The 17227-nt window shown below is 43.7% G+C and overlaps 1 protein-coding gene across 8 annotated transcripts in view; it reads left to right on the top strand.

Moving 5' to 3' along the window:
* Positions 1-15308, top strand: part of KASH5 (KASH domain containing 5) — a 50317-nt gene extending 35009 nt beyond the window's left edge. For 3 of the 8 annotated variants that reach the window (XM_061591265.1, XM_061591264.1, XM_061591263.1), the window contains 3 exons: positions 3188-3237; positions 3834-3944; positions 14477-15308. In XM_061591265.1, the coding sequence (XP_061447249.1) occupies positions 3188-3237; positions 3834-3944; positions 14477-14675 (360 nt within the window). In that variant the 3' untranslated portion in view covers positions 14676-15308. Of the gene's footprint in view, positions 1-3187; positions 3238-3833; positions 3945-4479; positions 5962-14476 lie in introns of those variants that run through there. The other 5 variants (XM_061591270.1, XM_061591268.1, XM_061591269.1 and 2 more) reach the window with 3 other exon arrangements.
* The last annotated feature ends 1919 nt before the right edge of the window (positions 15309-17227 follow it).

Here is a 17227-nt window from a genome sequence, read left to right as displayed (position 1 = left end):
CCACACACTTGCATCATCTTAGGAACATAGTTACCTTATACCAAGCCAGACCATTGGTCCATCTAGCTCAGTATTGTCTATAGTGACCAACAGCAGGGCTCCAGGCAGGGGTCATTCTCAGCCATGGAGAACTGGGGATTGAACTTGAGACCTTCTGCATGCAAAGCAGAAGTTCTACCACTGAGCTATGGCCCTTCCCCCTTGTTCCTAGTATCTGCCTGGAAGAGTATGGAGATCACAGCCTGATAGTTTTGGTTCATATGAACAATGCTTTCAACCACCTTGGTGGGATAGGAATCAGTTGCTAAAGAAAGAGACTTAGTTTTGGCAGCATCATTGGAGCAGATGCTACAGTGTAGGAGTAGCTATGGGGAGGAGTTGTCATGAAATGTTCACAGTCAACATCCTGCAGTCTCCAAGGTTTATGGGCACTTTGATCCTCCCTTGATATTAAAAAAAAAGCCTTACCAAAACAAAAAAAACCCCACAGGCTGTTCCTTACACTGTGCTATTTGTAAAAGTGGCTAATTCAAGTTCACACACCTTAACATGGCAGAGTGAAGAAAAGCAGTTTTCTTGGCATTCAAAAGAATGGAGAACAATGATACAGCCAAAGCAACTGTCCTGAAAATTTGTAAAACCTACAAAATAGTGACCAGTTTCCCAGTAACTGACTCTAGTTTCATTAAAGAAAGCTTTCTGACTCCCAGTCTAAGGCAGAGGACCTAGCAATCAATTGATTTCTTATCACTGGATGAAGACAGGCTGTTTTCTGTAGACTCCACCATGGTGCTTCAAGATAAATCACATGAGACAACATGTAGGGCAGTTATCTCACATAATCTCTCTTTCAAAAAAAATCCTGTTTCAAATCTTTGGCAAAAGGCATTTCTGCTTCCACCTGCCTCTTGCTGTAATCTGCCTTGCTGCTTTAATGTCAGATAATATAATTCTGCCATTTTGCTCTTAACTTGAGACACTTTTGTAAGCAAAATTTCTACCACTGTGCAGGGTTTTTTTGGATATTTTATTGGTGAAAGTTTAGTATTCAAAGTACTCTGCAGCTTTCCAATGGCTTCTAGCATTCTCCCCTGTGGTGCACCACAATTACCCCTCAAATAAGAGTGTAGGAAGACAGTTCTGCTGAATCCCAAATATTGTTCCAAATAAAAATATGCATTGAACAACCATACATAATATATGAAATGTTTAATTTTTCTAATTTAGTTTCCTTGGCACACAGCTTGAGTTCCTAGGGGCAGGACATGTATAATCCTGCCTGAGATAAAGCAGATGCATGTGTGAGCGAGAACAGAATTGCAGAACTACCTGATTTTACAATCCTGTTTGATACAACCATCTTTTCTCTTTCTCCCTCTCCAATCTATTTAGACTAATGGAAAAGTCCTTTTTTTACAATGGGATGATGTGTTCCTGCTATTGCATTTAATTACCTTTTCGTAGGTAAAAGTTGTTTTTCCATCTGCACAAGTACAAGTAGGGGGCTTTGCATCTTGTTGAAAGGTAATTGGTTTCTATTAGAGGGGGGAAAAGACTAAACAAAAAAGAAACCTTTATCTGCGTCAAGTACCTTTTATAAGAATCACAATTACTTGCCATGTTGGGTTATTTACTGCAAATGGGACTTGCTTACCGTAACAGCCACCACCTGACTCCATCATCTCAACATTTGTTTGATTGTACTGGATTGCAGTTAAAAGAAAACCAGGAGGCCAATTTTCCTTTTCTGAATGATGCTGAAGAAGGCCAATGATTCAAGCCAGGAAGAAGTTCATTGCACTTTCCTCCTTTATTTATTTATTTATAGTTATTTCTTATTACATTTGTATCCTACCTTTCCTCCAAGAAGCTCAAAGTGGCATAAACATGGTTCTCCCCCCTTCTGATTGTATCCTCACAACAACCTGTTAGGCTGACAGACAGTGATTGGCCAAGGTCACCCAGTGAGCTTCATGGCCAAGCAGGGATTTGAACCCTGGTCTCCCAGGTCCCAGTCCAGCATTCTACCTGCTACACACACACCTTCAGTTTATAGTTGATAGAACTTGATACCCTTCTATAAGCATAGCAAAAGCAGAATTGTGCAAGCTTGGAAATATTTTTCCTTCATCTTTGTGGGGCACCTTTCACCATTGGGTTGCTCCACCCTTGGAATAAGGCAGCTGAAACAACTAGTACCCTAAACACCCAGGAAACCATCCTGCTTCAGGGAAAGAGATCGATGCCTGCTACACTATCTTGCAGATTAGAAAACCTTTAGGCAGAAACAATCCCTCCCTTCTCCCATATGTTTGTGGAACCTCTGAAAAGTGTTAGTATGCATATTCCTGGTGGTGCCAACACATCTTCCCCACTTTTCTTAGGTGGAGGCTCCTCTTTAAAAAGAAAAAAGAGGGACAACTTTATACTTGTAGCAAAATACGGCAGTGGTACTTTCTCCAGACTATTCTGCTTTAGGCTTGCAGGTATTTGTGATATGCGGAGGAGGGGTAATGTTCAAAAAATCTCCTGCTGTTGGAATACTAACAAGTAAGTAAAAAGGATTCAGTATTTTCCATTATATGGTATTTTTCTGGGGGTATGGAAACATGAGAGACTCCCAAAATTTGAAGTGCAACGATTCCAGAGAAGCATTAGCATTCTGTTCTGATACATGCATGAGCTTGGCCCAAAGATTCAAAAGCTTTTCTTTCCGTGACATTTTTTCCTATGAATGTTCATTAGTGTTTGCAAGAATTGTTTGGTTTTGTCTGCATAATTAGCTGCTGGAACATTTGATGTATTAGATACTTTACATGCTGTGAGAAGCTTGTTAAGAGCTCTTCTCCCCACAATAATTTTATACAGAACAGTAATGGTTAAAAGGCACTGTGACATAGATGAGGTACAGCGTTTGCATGTGCTGTTGTAGCAGGGTTTGATTCCATTTTGAATTGCTTTGACCTGTGTTCTATAGAACCTATTTCATATGAGCATTGTGAAAAATAAAATTTTTGTAACATCACAAAGTGTCTTTTGGCTGTATCAAAATGCACCGCAAAGTAACAGAGATTTTCAGACAGGAAAGAAACAATAAGAGTAAAGATTTAAAGCAACGGGTAGACATAGATTTAACTTGCATTAAAAAGCATCTTTGTAATGTCAATCAATTTTGTTTTCCCAAAAGGCTGCGTGTTCTGCCTTTCCTGAAATGACAACATTCAGCTCAGCAGAATCGTAAGTGTGCATGTTGGCCCCTACTATTAAGCAAGATGAGGTGGTCCACCTCAAGTGATAGACATGATAGGGTATGATTGATGGGCAACAAATGCTCTGTTTTTAGGAGGGGACCATACCATGCTAAACTTTGTAATCATGTTTTCAGTCAGCAGAACATAAGCATAACCTGTCTCACACAGAGGGTTTAAAGTATCCATTTCAAATAGATGAGTTTAGAAAGTAATATGAAACTGAAAATGACTTATATAGCATGTGTGCTAGGAACAGTTGGTTTCTTGCTCTACTTTAAGGACTGTCTGAAATTGGGGTATACACACTAGCCTCTTCCTGGATTAGATCTAATTTTGTGAGAGAATAAAAGGAATATGCCTTACTGCTCATATCCCTGACTATTGCCCTCTCCTGTGTATAACTGATGGTAATACCAGATTGATGGTGGTGGAAGCGAATTAGTGCACCATGCTCTGGATTAGATGGGTTATTCAATTTATGGCATATCCTTCTGTGATACACCAAAGACAGGTAACAATGTAAATATTTTAAATTTAGTATTTTGACTTATGTTGTGCTAATGTGCTTGCTCTTTGCTTCAGAGATTCTGGAACAGCCTCTCAGGAACAAGCTTTAGTCCCAGTGTATGGTGAGCTAGTCCCAACTATTAGGAAGAAGCCAGATGAAAACTCATTTGAAATCCTACTTCAAAGGTGAGGAACTGCTGCAATTGTCACAGACATACAGCACCGTGAAAAAGTATTTACCCTGTCTGGTTTTCTGCATTGTTGCGTATTTTTGGCACTGAATGTTGTCAGATCTTGAACCAAAACCTAATATTAGAGAAAAGGGAACCTGAGTGAACAAACACAAAATTTTGATACTTATTTCATTTATTTATTAAAGAAAATTAAGCAACACCCAATGCCCCCATGTGAAAAAGTAATTGCCCTCTTAGACTCAAAACCTGGTTACGCCACCTTTAGCAGCAATGACTGCAACTGAACGCTTCCTGTAGTTCCTGATCAGTCTCTCACAGCGCTGTGGTGGACTTTTGGCCCACTCCTCCATGCAAAACTGCTTTAACTCAGTGACACTTGTGGGTTGCTCCTTTCAGGTCCTGCCACAACATCTCAATGGGGTTTAGGTCTGGACTTTGACTATGTCATTCCAAAACTTTAAATTTCTTGTTCCTCAACCATTCTGATGTAGACTTGCTTGTGTGTTTCGGATCATTGTCTTACCCAGTTGCGCTTCAGCTTCAGCTGACGAACAGATGGCCTGACATTCACCTGTAGAATTCTCTAAGACAAAGCAGAATTCAAGTTGTCCAGGTCCTGATGCAGCAAAGCATCCCCAAACCATGACTCTGCCACCACCATGCTTGACTGTTCGTATGAGGTTCTTCATGTGAAATGCAGTATTTGGTTTTCGCCAGACATAACGGGGCCCATGTCGCCCAAAAGGTTCCATCTTTGACTCATCTGTCCATAGAACATTGTTCCAGAACTCTTGAGGATCATCCAGGTGCTTTTTGGCAAACTTTTGACAAGCATTCATGTTCTTCTTAGTGAGCAGTGGTTTCCGCCTTGTTACTCTGCCATGAATTCCATGTTTGCACAGTGTCTTTCTGATGGTAGAGTCACGAACACTGAGCTGAGACGAGAGAGGCCTGCAGATCCCTGTATGTTGTTCTGGGGTCCTTCGTGACTTTCTGGATGATTTTACGCCTTACTCTTAGAGGGATTTTGGCAGGACGGTCACTCCTAGGAAGATTCACTACTGTCCCAAACCTTCTCTATTTGGTCAATATGACTCTGAGTGTGGTTCGGTGGGGCCCCAGAGCCTTAGAAATGGCTTTGTAACTCTTTCCAGACTGATGTGCCTCAACAACTGTGTTCCGGAGGTGTTCAGGAATTTATTTTGACAAGAACAGTAATAGTGCCTCATTGTTACCCAGCAGAACTCCTTTGTAAAGTATATGCAGTGGAAGGAATTTCCTGCCTTATCAGATTGTATGGGCTTATGCACACACATCCTAATTTATTGAAAAAATGAAATGGACTGCCTTCAAGTCGATCCTGACTTATGGCAACCCTCTGAATAGGGTTTTCATGGTAAGCTGTATTCAGAGGGGGTTTACCATGGCCTCCCTCTGAGGCTGAGAGGCAGTGACTGGCCCAAGGTCACCCAGTGAGCTCCATGGCTGTGTGGGGATTCAAACCCTGGTCTCCCAGGTCGTAGTCCAACACCTTAACCACTGCACCACACTGGCTCTCCCTAATTTATTACCCTGAAGTATATTCCCTTGCTTCCCATGTCAGTATATAATTATCCCCTCTCCTTTAGTAAATTTCTTACAGCTACTGTGTATATAGAACCAACTAGAATTTAGCCCCAGAATATATGGTCAGAAGTTGTGAACACTAAAGGAGGTCACTTTTAAATCCAAGTAGGGTGTCTTTCTTTCTCTCATGGATGACAGAGGTCTCCAAGTGGGTACTGTAGCTCTCCCTACAGCTCAGAGACAGGAAACGCTTCAGCAAATACCTTTGCTCCTCCCCTCTTGTTGAGGCTCAGTTTAGTTTCCTGTCTCAGCTCGGAGCACATCCTATTGAGTTGTCTTCCACTCTGAAGGATAATAGTTTCTTCTCCCTTACCGTGTTTTATCTCTTTATTTGTTTCTTACGCTTCTTTCCCGTTTGTTGTTCTTACTTAAAAAAAATAAAATCTGTCACATTCTCCATCTCCTTCCCTCTGTCAGTTTTCTTCGCCTTCTGTCAGCTGTCTTTCTTGTTCTTCTCCCTGCAAGACATGGACAAAACAAAAGGTCAGGCAGCAAGAAGAAATATTCTAAAAGCCTGGGCAGCACTCGGCAGTGGCCGCAGTCAGTTCCCACCTGCTCTGACTTCCCGCCAATTTTCAGCAAGGGCTGCTTATTGGCGGTGATGACCTGCTTGAAGGGATGCCTTCACAGCTTAGCTTCGCAGCCCCCATAAGCCTACGCACAATTACCAAGGCCTCAGCATCCAGCTGCAGGCAGTTTTCAACAAAAAGGCATTTTAAGAGTTCTGGGCAGCACTTCGCAGTAGCCACAGTCAGTACCCAGCTGCGGGCAGCCTTCAAAGAAAAGGCATTTTAAGAAATTTGGGCAGTACTCGGCGGTAGCCGCAGTCAGTACCCAGCTGCAGGCAGCCTTCGAAGAAAAGGCATTTTAAGAAATTTGGGCAGTACCCGGCGGTAGCCGCAGTCAGTACCCAGCTGCAGGCAGCCTTGAAAGAAAAGGCATTTTAAGAAATTTGGGCAGTACCCGGCGGTAGCCGCAGTCAGTACCCAGCTGCGGGCAGCCTTCAAAGAAAAGGCATTTTAAGAAATTTGGGCAGTACCCGGCGGTAGCCCCAGTCAGTACCCAGCTGTGGGCAGCCTTCGAAGAAAAGGCATTTTAAGAAATTTGGGCAGTACTCGGCGGTAGCCGCAGTCAGTACCCAGCTGCAGGCAGCCTTCGAAGAAAAGGCATTTTAAGAAATTTGGGCAGTACCCGGCGGTAGCCGCAGTCAGTACCCAGCTGCAGGCAGCCTTGAAAGAAAAGGCATTTTAAGAAATTTGGGCAGTACTCGGCGGTAGCCGCAGTCAGTACCCAGCTGCAGGCAGCCTTCGAAGAAAAGGCATTTTAAGAAATTTGGGCAGTACTCGGCGGTAGCCGCAGTCAGTACCCAGCTGCAGGCAGCCTTCGAAGAAAAGGCATTTTAAGAAATTTGGGCAGTACCCGGCGGTAGCCGCAGTCAGTACCCAGCTGCAGGCAGCCTTGAAAGAAAAGGCATTTTAAGAAATTTGGGCAGTACCCGGCGGTAGCCGCAGTCAGTACCCAGCTGCGGGCAGCCTTCAAAGAAAAGGCATTTTAAGAAATTTGGGCAGTACCCGGCGGTAGCCCCAGTCAGTACCCAGCTGTGGGCAGCCTTCGAAGAAAAGGCATTTTAAGAAATTTGGGCAGTACCCGGCGGTAGCCGCAGTCAGTACCCAGCTGCGGGCAGCCTTCGAAGAAAAGGCATTTTAAGAGCTTTGGGCAGCGCACAGTGGTAGCTGCAAGCAGCACCCAGCCGCTACAGATTCATGCCATTATGCGGCAGGCACCAAAACTGGACGCTGATGATTCCGCTGAGGGGATTTCATCAAGGGGCTCTGCGCTATCCCCAGTAGGTAAGTCCACGGAGGTGTCATTAAGATCTCAGGGGTTCAGGAAAGCACCAGTGCCTGCCATTGCAGAAAGGAGTGGAGCAGCGGCACTGTGTGTTTGGAACAGCCTGCCATTTATGAGGCAGCACCTGCCATTTATGAACACAACAGAGGCGCCCGCCATTTGGAGCACAGTGGAGCTGCTACACCTGACGAATTGCATTTTCCAGACCTCCCATATTTAATGCCCAGTGTGTATTGGGAGCAAGAACCCCATCCTCTGTTGAGGAGGTGGTAGTAATGCGGTATGGCCAAAAGCCACACTTTGGTTGTAGAACAACAGCCTGTTCACAGAACAGCAAAAGGTTAACCCCCCCATCCAGCAACAGCCCAGCAGCTCTTGCTGCCCAACCTTTCTTCGCCTGAGGTGTGACATTTGCTCCTAGCGGCTTTAGAGCTCAAACTGCTCTCTACTGTGTGCAATGATTTTGGCCTTGCTATTTTTGCCCTTGGCTGCATTTAGAGGTCTAACTGGTCCCCTCTGCTGTATGTAGTTATTTGGCTTTGCTCATCCACCGCACTCCTCTACCAGTGTGTGAGTTGATTAAGCAGGAATTTATCCATATAATATCTGGTACCGCTTCCTTTCACTGTATGAGTGTAACTATGGCTGAGCCATCCTGGGCTGTTTTTACAGATATCATTATTGAGGCACAGCGCAGTGATACGCAGCTGCAGCCATCTCGGTGGCCAGCTGTTTTCATACATTTCACAGCCCATATCAGCAGGAATTCCATCAGGAGGAATGTTGACGTGCAATTTGGGCTTCGCCTTGTGTGTCCAGTACGTGGTCACCTCAGGCCCTCAGGTAAGCAAGGCAGCCAATACCTTCCAGGTATTCCTCCTCAAAAATTGCACCAGAGCAGCAACGTTTAGTGTGGACGTTGCTTGTGGTGAGAGAAATGGGCAGCTCTTTATCACTCTCTGCTGCATTTTCGGCCCTAGCCTGTCCAGTGACTGTGGAAAGGGCTTAGCTTTCCACTCAGAACCCTGAGGAAATGGCCTAGCTTTGCTATGCATAATCCTTGGGCAGAGATATGGTGTAGGCCTCTCCTGAAGAGGTTTCCCACCATTTTTATGGTCCTAATCTGTCCAGTGACTAGAAAGGGCCTAACTTTATCATTAGGAGCTCTTGGACAGATATGACATAACCCTTAGGTGAGGATTTTCCTGCCATTTTTATGGTACCTGAGGAGGTTCCCACCATTTTATGGTCCTACTCTGCCCAGTGATGGCAGAAAGGGCCTAGCTTTCCATTCAGAGCCCTTGGACAGGGATATGGCATAGTCCTTTGGTTTTCCTGCCTTTTTTATGGTACCTCTGTTGCCACTTGATCCTGGTGTGTCTAGTGACTGTGGAAAGGGCCTAGCTTTCCATTCAGAACTGTTGGGCAGAGATATGTCATAGTCGCCAGCTGAAAAGCTTTCCTGCCTTTCTTTACGAGAGGCGCTGGAACAGCAGGTTCAATATTTCTAAGAGATCTGATTCCCTTTTTCCCTAGGCCTGAACACCAGCAGGCCATTTCCAGGGCAACAGTAGAGTAATGTCGTGACTCCTCTAGGGGGGCTCAGTGTACTGAAGGCATATGGATTACCTCATGAGTCTCAGCTCAAAGCTCCAGTTCTCTCAAGGCCTGAACGGCAGCAGGCTATCTCTAAAGGCAACAGCAACCTGGTGACTCCTCTAGGGGATCTCAGTGTAAGGAGGGCATATGAATTGCCTCATGAGCCTCAGCTCAAAGCTCCAGTTCTCCAAGGCCTGAAAGTAGCAGGCCATCTTCAGAGGCAATAGTAGAATAATCTGGTGCCTCAGTATAGTGAAGGTATATGAATTGCCTCATGGGTTGCAGTTGGAAGCCCCAGTCTGTTCCTGTGGATAATGGCAGTCCTTCAAAACTCTGTGTAATTTTTGCAGCCCTTCATAACTGTCCATGTGAACTTTTTGGATTTATCCAGTTCCTTACAGAGGAGGATCTTGCTGTCATTCTGGTTGGAATATGTAAATAAGCAAGATAAGTAAATTAAGCTGAATATAGCTTGTCTATTACATGAGGTTTTCTACCCTATCTATTTCTAAGGTGCCAATGCAAAGCTCCAGTTTGCTTCTCTGAATAGTTGCAGCCCTTAATAACTGTCTGAGTCAATATTGGATTTATCCAGTGACTTCCTTAGAAGCGCTCAGGGTTCCCTTGTTATCATCCTAGGTGAATGTAAATTAAGCTGACTGCTTGGTTAAGTCTTCCCTTCACTAGCAGGCGCCTGGTTGACTAAGACAGTTTAAAAATCCTATTAGCCTTTGGCAAAACTTACTTCACTGTTCAGTTTGTGTAACTTGACTCAAAGTTACACACATTGGCATATTTGTATGGATATTCGGCTTCACTACCTGCAATTAAGCATTTCAGTGGTTAAATAAAAGAAATAAATCTTTGATTTTACTGATTTTGTTTTGACAGGTAGTCCTCTGGTCTGGTTATTGCGCAGAATATGTCCCTGGGCATTTACTTCCTGTGGCTGATTCTCCAGTATTTACTTCCTGTGGCTGACTCTCCAGCACCCCATATATCTAGGGGAGACTCACAGGCAGGACACGAGTATAGCACCGGGCTCCTGCCATTTTGGGTGGCTAGAGGTTCAAAGCATGTCCCTGTTTAGGCAGTCAGGGCATGCTTATCATGTCTGGTGACCACTGCTGGCCTTGTCTTCCACATATTTGCCTATTGAACCCAGACAAGCTGCTGGCTTCCTCCCTGCATAAACTACAGGGTAGCTATAAGACAATAGTAAGGCTACCCAAGCTGTGGGCTGTCTCTCTGTGTAACCACAGGGTGGCCTTAAGACAATGGTAAATTTATGAAACAAAACAAAATATCCTTAAGGAATTCTGATGGGTTTATGGGGACAATAGTCTCTGAGATGTTTCATTCATTTTAAAATTAATCAGGTTATTTAATCTTGCAACTGGTTTCCTCTTCAAATACGAATTTCAGTTCTACTAGATGACTGTATGAGGTAATGCACCTTGACCCGTCGGCCATGTTTGCTGGAAACGATAATGTTTTGTGGTCCCTTTGCCCCAATTCATTCATTCCAATCCAGCTCATCCTGTGGTGGCTAGGCATTTATTAGTTGTGCGAGGGGCTCTTGTAGGTTTACCTCGGCCGCACGTAAGACATTTGCTTGCCTGAGTCTCCATACGTCTCTCTGGCGTAAGAGTTACCCGGGACTTATTACTTCATGTTTCTTTCCACAACACAGGAAAGCAGGAGACGCAGGTTAGATCTGGTCCTCTAATGTTGTTATGATGCTGCTGATGCTAACCTCCTTGAAATTTGGGGTCAGTCCCTGTAAGAATTCTTTCCTTCAAAACAGTTCTTCTCGTGGTTATTATGACAGCACATAGGGTGTCTGAGCTGCACACTCTATCTGTTGAAAAACACTTACGTAATTTCCAAAAAAGACAGGGTGGTGCTACGCACTATCCCAGCCTTTGTCACCAAAGTAAACACGGCCTTCCACAGGCAACAGGAAATAATTCTTCCTTCTTTCTATCCTAACCATTCCCACACCAAAGAGAAGGCATGGCATTCATTAGAGATTAGATGTCACTGAAGGTGTATATTAATAGAACCAAACAGTTTAGGCGATCTGAGTCCCTATTCGTGTCCTTCCATCCTGCCCACTATGGGGCGGGGGGAAGTATCAAGTTCAGCCCTAACTCGTTGGATCAGACCTTGCATTTCTTTAGTATATGAGTCCCTACACTTGCAATCACCACTGCACATTACAGCACAGTCTACTAGGTCCGCTGCTACATCAGCAGTTCTTCCACACATGCTCCGATACTAGATATCTGTAAAGCAGTGACATGACCACTCCCAGTACCTTCACCAGGCACTACAAAATTGATCTATACACCTTGGTGGAGGCGTCATTTGGCCAGGGTTCTGCAACAGGTCTTATCCTCCTCTGGCCCTACCATTGTCCCACCCTAGGTCTGCAGCTTTAGTATGTCCCACTTGGAGACCTCTGTCATCCATGAGAGAAGCAACAGTTTGTTCTTACCGTAAACAGTGTTTCTTCATGGATGACAAGAGGTCTCCAAGGCCCACCCTTCAGTATTTGTGAGTCTGTATTGATTGATTTTTCCGGTGGCTGGACTGAATCAGAATGCCATGACTCCTTTCTACTCTATTTGTTGATGGTCAGTTGACCTTATTCCTAACACATTTGTTGTAGGGATGAGTGTTCTCTTTTTCATGTACTATGTTTGATCCTTGAGTTTTCTGTTGAGGCTGATCTCTAAAGCTTTTCCAAGAAATGAAACTGAGCCTTAACAAGAGGGGAGGAGCAAAAGCATTTTAAGAAATTTGGGCAGTACCCGGCATTTCCTGTCTCTGAGCTGTAGGGGGAGCTGCACTACCCATTTGGAGACCTCTTGTCATCCATGAAGAAACACTGTTTACGGTAAGAACAAACTGTTTCTTCCCTTACCAGTGGTTCGAATCATTCCTGTGCATATTCTTACTATTTACACCAGGTGTGGAGAACTTGTGGTCCTCCAGGTATTGTTGGACTCCAGCTGCCATTAGCCCCAAGCCAGCATGGCCCATGGTCAAGGAAGATTGTAGTCCAGCAATATCTGGAGGCAGGCCACAATTTCCCCAACCCTGTTTTACACATATGGTGGCAAAGATAATTAGAAATCAGACGCATTGCATTCTTATCTTCTGACCATGATTTGAACGCGCATGAGAATCTTGGATCATACCTATTACTGGCTGTCAAGATGAGAGAGACCTGGTGTCTTAGGACAAAGACAGGATTCTGCACCTGAATCTCTGTAGCCTTTGATTAATGGTGTGACTTATCCAGTACCACCTTCTCTGAGGGCATTGAGGTCCTTCAAACTGCTCACAGCTGTGAACCAAAGTATCATATATAGTCAAGTAGGCCAAATTTCTGGAATCCACAAAACAAACAGTTGATACTTGCACATGTCCATTGCTACTATGAGACTTCCTGTTGTTTCTTCAAAAGTAGGGTTTATCTAGCAGCTGTTTCCACCAGTCACTGTACAGTTGATAATGGTTTGGGTTTCCCCCCCTCATCCTATTGTAACAAAGTTCTTGAAGAGGCTTTCAAAGCTGTCCCCATAGTCCGCTCCGCTAATCCCACTTGTAGCCTCTCATTAGTGTTGTGGCCCCCTTCCTTATTTTGGGCCTCTTGCCATGTCATCCTTTGGCTCCTATCACTGAAGGTAGCTTTTCTTGTTGCAGTAGCTTCTGCATGAAGAGCAAGTGAGCTGTGTACATTTAGATTTTACTGTATCTATGCTTGCACAGAGATTAGGTGGCTGAGACCAAAGATCTCCTAACTAAAGTAGTGTTCTATTTCCACCTCAATCAAAGCATTACTCTGCTGGTACTCTTTCCTAACCCTTCTCCAGTTAGAAATATTTTTACATAACTTAGATATCTGTCAAGCTTTCTTTTTATTTGGACAGAACTGCAAATTTCAGGAAGAGTCCGTAACTGTTCCTGTTATAAGGATCTTTAAGAAAAAGAGCAAATGAATCTCAACCCAAGTGTTTTCTCACTGGGTTTTAACTCTACCTCTTACAACTCTCCACTCCAGCACAGGTCAGAGCTCATTCCATGAGGGCTATCACAGCATCAACAGTATTCCTCCTGAGAGTTGCAGTGGTGGACCACTCTTGGGCAACCACTTGATCACAACACTCTACCTTTTTCTGTCACTGCAGACTTGATGTCAGAACCAGGGCAGATTCCTTCTTTGGAAGGCTCTGCTCTACTCAGTTCCTTGGCTTCTTGGGATTTGCCCTGCCTCCCATGAGTCCCATATGTGGGCCTACACAGTCCATGAAAATAGATTGCTTATCTGTAACCATAATTCTTCAACTGGTAATCTGTGTAGCCACACAACTCACCATTGTTCCCTCCCTGCTGCACGAAGCATTGTGCCTGTTGTATTCTGCTTCACTTTCTTATATGGCCACTGTAGGGTTCAAGAATTTTGACTTGATCAGGAGGTGGGAGCTATTGCCCTTGTTGTGTGTGTATGGAGGGTGAGTACAGGGTACACACCAAACTCACATCTAGCTTTCGAAGTTTCCCTGAGCCGGGTTCCATGCAGGCACATAGTCCAGCATGCAACTACACAGTTGACCATCAAAGCACTGCAGTTACAGGTAAGCAGCCTGTCTTTCTCAACTTGAGATGCAAAACAAAGACTCCTTGGAGTAGGCAAATGTTTCCACAGCTCCCTTTCCTAGCTGCTAAGTAGAAAAGTCCAAGGATATGCATACTTGGTAAGTAATTTTAAAATATCTAAAGTTGAAAGGACAGGATCTGAGGGGAAAGCACTGAGACTTGTTAGGGCTGGAGATGCTAAAGCACTTTCCCCTATAACTGACTACAATTACTTTCCAACACGTTTTTATTTTGGACTTGGGAGAACCTACCTTCATTGTGTTAATGAAGTAGGACTGCATCTTACATACGCAGGCTGAGATACCAAAGTACAAAACGCAGGCTTAGCACATCAGTCTTGGAAAGCTGCACATCTATAGGTTACCTCTCTTCTCCTTTAAAGGTGTCATGTGTAGAGGCTGGATCCATTTTAATTCACACACATTTTAAAAGGGCCAGTCATAATTTCCATATGTGGATATTTCTAAAATTTATACTTTTAGATACTTTGCACTCTGATGGCTGCACCATGGTTCCAAGCATAGCAAAACATTCCTTTCTGTTAAGCCATAATTTAAGAAGAGGCTCCTAGCTACACCTAACTTGTGAAATCCCCTAAATGCCTCTATATTCTACTGCCTTATCTAAAATCCATAGCTGCTTCCATTTACTTCCCTAGATTTTCCCCAGTTGCTATTTCCTCTCTTATTGTCCGAAGGCTACTATGGCTTTGCTGAAATTGGTGGCATGAACCTATCCCACAGGCATGAGACTAACACAATGTCCTCTCTTTCCACACAGGTTCCTTGATGCCCCATTTGGCTGTCTATTACTGTTCATCCTTCAGAAACTGGTGCTTCTAGGAGTCCTTACATTCGTTTCACTGCTGGCAATGTTCTGCTTAGTTCTACCCTTCAACCAACATCCTGTTTGGATTGAACCCAAGGGAAGCTCTTGGTCTCAGTTGCAACTTTGGTACTTACGCCCACCACCTATCTAATCCCACTCCATTTCCCAATTTGTACAGAGGAAAGGCAGCTGTCAGGGAAGCCCTGACACATGGCAGATAAAAGTACCTGTACAAAAAACCTGAGCGAAGCACTTTTAAGTTTAATGTTCATGTGGAAACAACATTCACAAAAGAATTTTGACAAGGCTGTGGGACCTTCAAGCAGCTCATTGCTCCTATCTTATAGGTGGTAAACACTCTGTTGATGAGGTTCTGGAGATGGGGGTCATTTAACATTTGGGTGTTTGTTTGCCTTCTTGTGAAAAATAATTGACTACATCAGTTTCCTAATGTTGTATATGTATGCATCTTTAAGAGAAGCCTCCTAAGCCTAATAAAAAGCATATTCAAGAAAAGCAAAAGTGGATCTGTTTCCATATAAACAAAAGCACAAGAGTGTGGCTAAAGGAACTGGGGCTGGTTTCCAGAACGTTTCCACTTAAAATTTAGCATTAGGACAACAAGCCATCTTAAAGAAGGCTAGAGGCATAGTAGTTAGGGGGGTTGTTTTGTTTTATATGACTACACAGGCACATAATTTTTTTAACATGCATCCTGGGCGCATTTGAAATTCTGAGAATCTCAACTCCCTTCTTCCAAAATGTAACCCTTATTAAAAGGATGGAACTTACAACTATGCAATCTCTGTAAAAGGCTCTTTGTCCATGGGCACCTGGCCCCTCCTTTCTACAGCATCCAGTCATCCTCCTGGATAGAGTGGCTTGTACCCTCTGGAATCAGCTTGCCATACAGACTTAACTTATTCTGACTATTGCAGGATTTTGCATCCGCTGCAAATGTGAACTACAAGTTATGCAACAAACAGGCTCCCCACACTTGCATTTGTCAGTTAATGTAGGGGGAAGGGACAATCAGCAGGAGGGGGTGCTTAACTCTTAAGACACCTCTTTCTTTCCACTGACCCTACTTCTGCCCTGGCTATCTCTTCCTGTAGTCAGCAAGCTCCAAGGCCAGAAAGTAGTCCAGCATAAAGGAAAGAGAGCTTGGAGGCACCAATCACCTCTCCCCCTTAATAGCTTTCTGCAGCCCCTACTCCCCCGCCACAGTAGTGTTACATAGCACACATTAGAGAATCCTGCATTTGCAAAGATGTGGAGTTCCACTTTGAGATATTCCTGTTCAAGTGTGCTTTTGAAGGGACTGGACATTTTCCGCTCTGGGATTTATTGGTTTAACAGTTTTATTATCCATTACTGTAAGCCTCCAAGAACTCTACTGGATAGTGTTAAAAAAAGCTTACACACACACCCAAGCGCCACACAAATCTTCCCCTTTCTTACTCAAATCTCATCTTCTACTCTGTATTTCTCTTGCAGGCGGCTTGTGTTGCAAATGTTTAGATTCCTTTTATAATCGAGACAGCATGCTGTTATTTGCTCCACCTCCACCCAAAAAGCTGAATTGCAGGAACCTAGCTGTTTCTGCTAGTACTCCCAAGTTTAATTTCAACCTCCAGAGTCAACATTATTCACTAAAGATCAAACATCCAGGTTATCAATTCCCTCCACTAAACAAGACTTCTTATCATAAATCCTTTTCTAATGCACTTCTGGATTTTTCTTTTGTTCTGTCAAGAAGCATAGGCAACTGTGAACAGAGCCTTTTCCCTTTGTTACCGTAACAACTTAGTCACTCATTTGTCATACCCGTTGTATTCCCATGATTTCTGCCTCTATTGTTTTTTCTGACCTTAATAGTTTTTCTGTCTCTTGCACTGCCATTGTGCAAATTTCTGCACTGTGGACAAGTGACATGCTATTGTACTTGAATGCAGCAGTAATTTTAGCCTGCAGAAACTGTTTGGCAGCCTTTCTACTCCACCTTGAGGGGAGGTAGGGAGGGTGTCTCTGTGAGCAGAAATCGGTGACAATGACAACTTAATTTCCTAACCTTCCTTGACCAGCTAGTAGAAGGCTCAGTCATTTAAACTTGTTTTGGTTGTGGAGACTCCAGGAGATTTTGGATCTTCTAGACATTTGGGAGGCTCAGAAGACATTGGGCTATGTGCCTGGGCTCCTGCTGGGAGGAAGGGTGGGATATAAATCAAATAAATAAATAAATCAAGAGCTACTATATGCTAATCCTGCCCCAGAGATGTGACGGAATAACATGAGTTATTCAGTTCTAATACGAAGAGAGGAAAGGAGAATTGTTTAGCTGCTGGCATTTCCTTGAGGACAGTTTGCCATTTCAGTGGCATAATGAAATACCCACTTTTAAAAAAATCTGAATCCCAGGAGTACTGGTTAAGATCTAGGGGGAAAAATAATAGATGGGTTCACCACTAATTATGTATGTGCACAAGTTAAGGTTTTAAATCTTTAGAAAGGGGAAAATTTAATTGACACCAAGCACAAAATGCTCTGTGCAGACACACATGCATTTATCTCAGAAAGCCCAAGAGCTCACATGACTTAAACGTGGCATGGAATTATGCAACAATATAGGTGATACATCACAATATCAATTGCCATGTGGAAACAAAGACATTTTCACACATAGTGGCAAAGCAATGCCTCAGA

This window comes from Rhineura floridana, chromosome 11, assembly GCF_030035675.1.
Source record: "Rhineura floridana isolate rRhiFlo1 chromosome 11, rRhiFlo1.hap2, whole genome shotgun sequence".
Lineage (NCBI taxonomy): Eukaryota > Metazoa > Chordata > Lepidosauria > Squamata > Rhineuridae > Rhineura > Rhineura floridana.
Note: the sequence above shows the minus strand (reverse complement) of the source record. Positions and strands in the feature narration are given on the sequence as shown.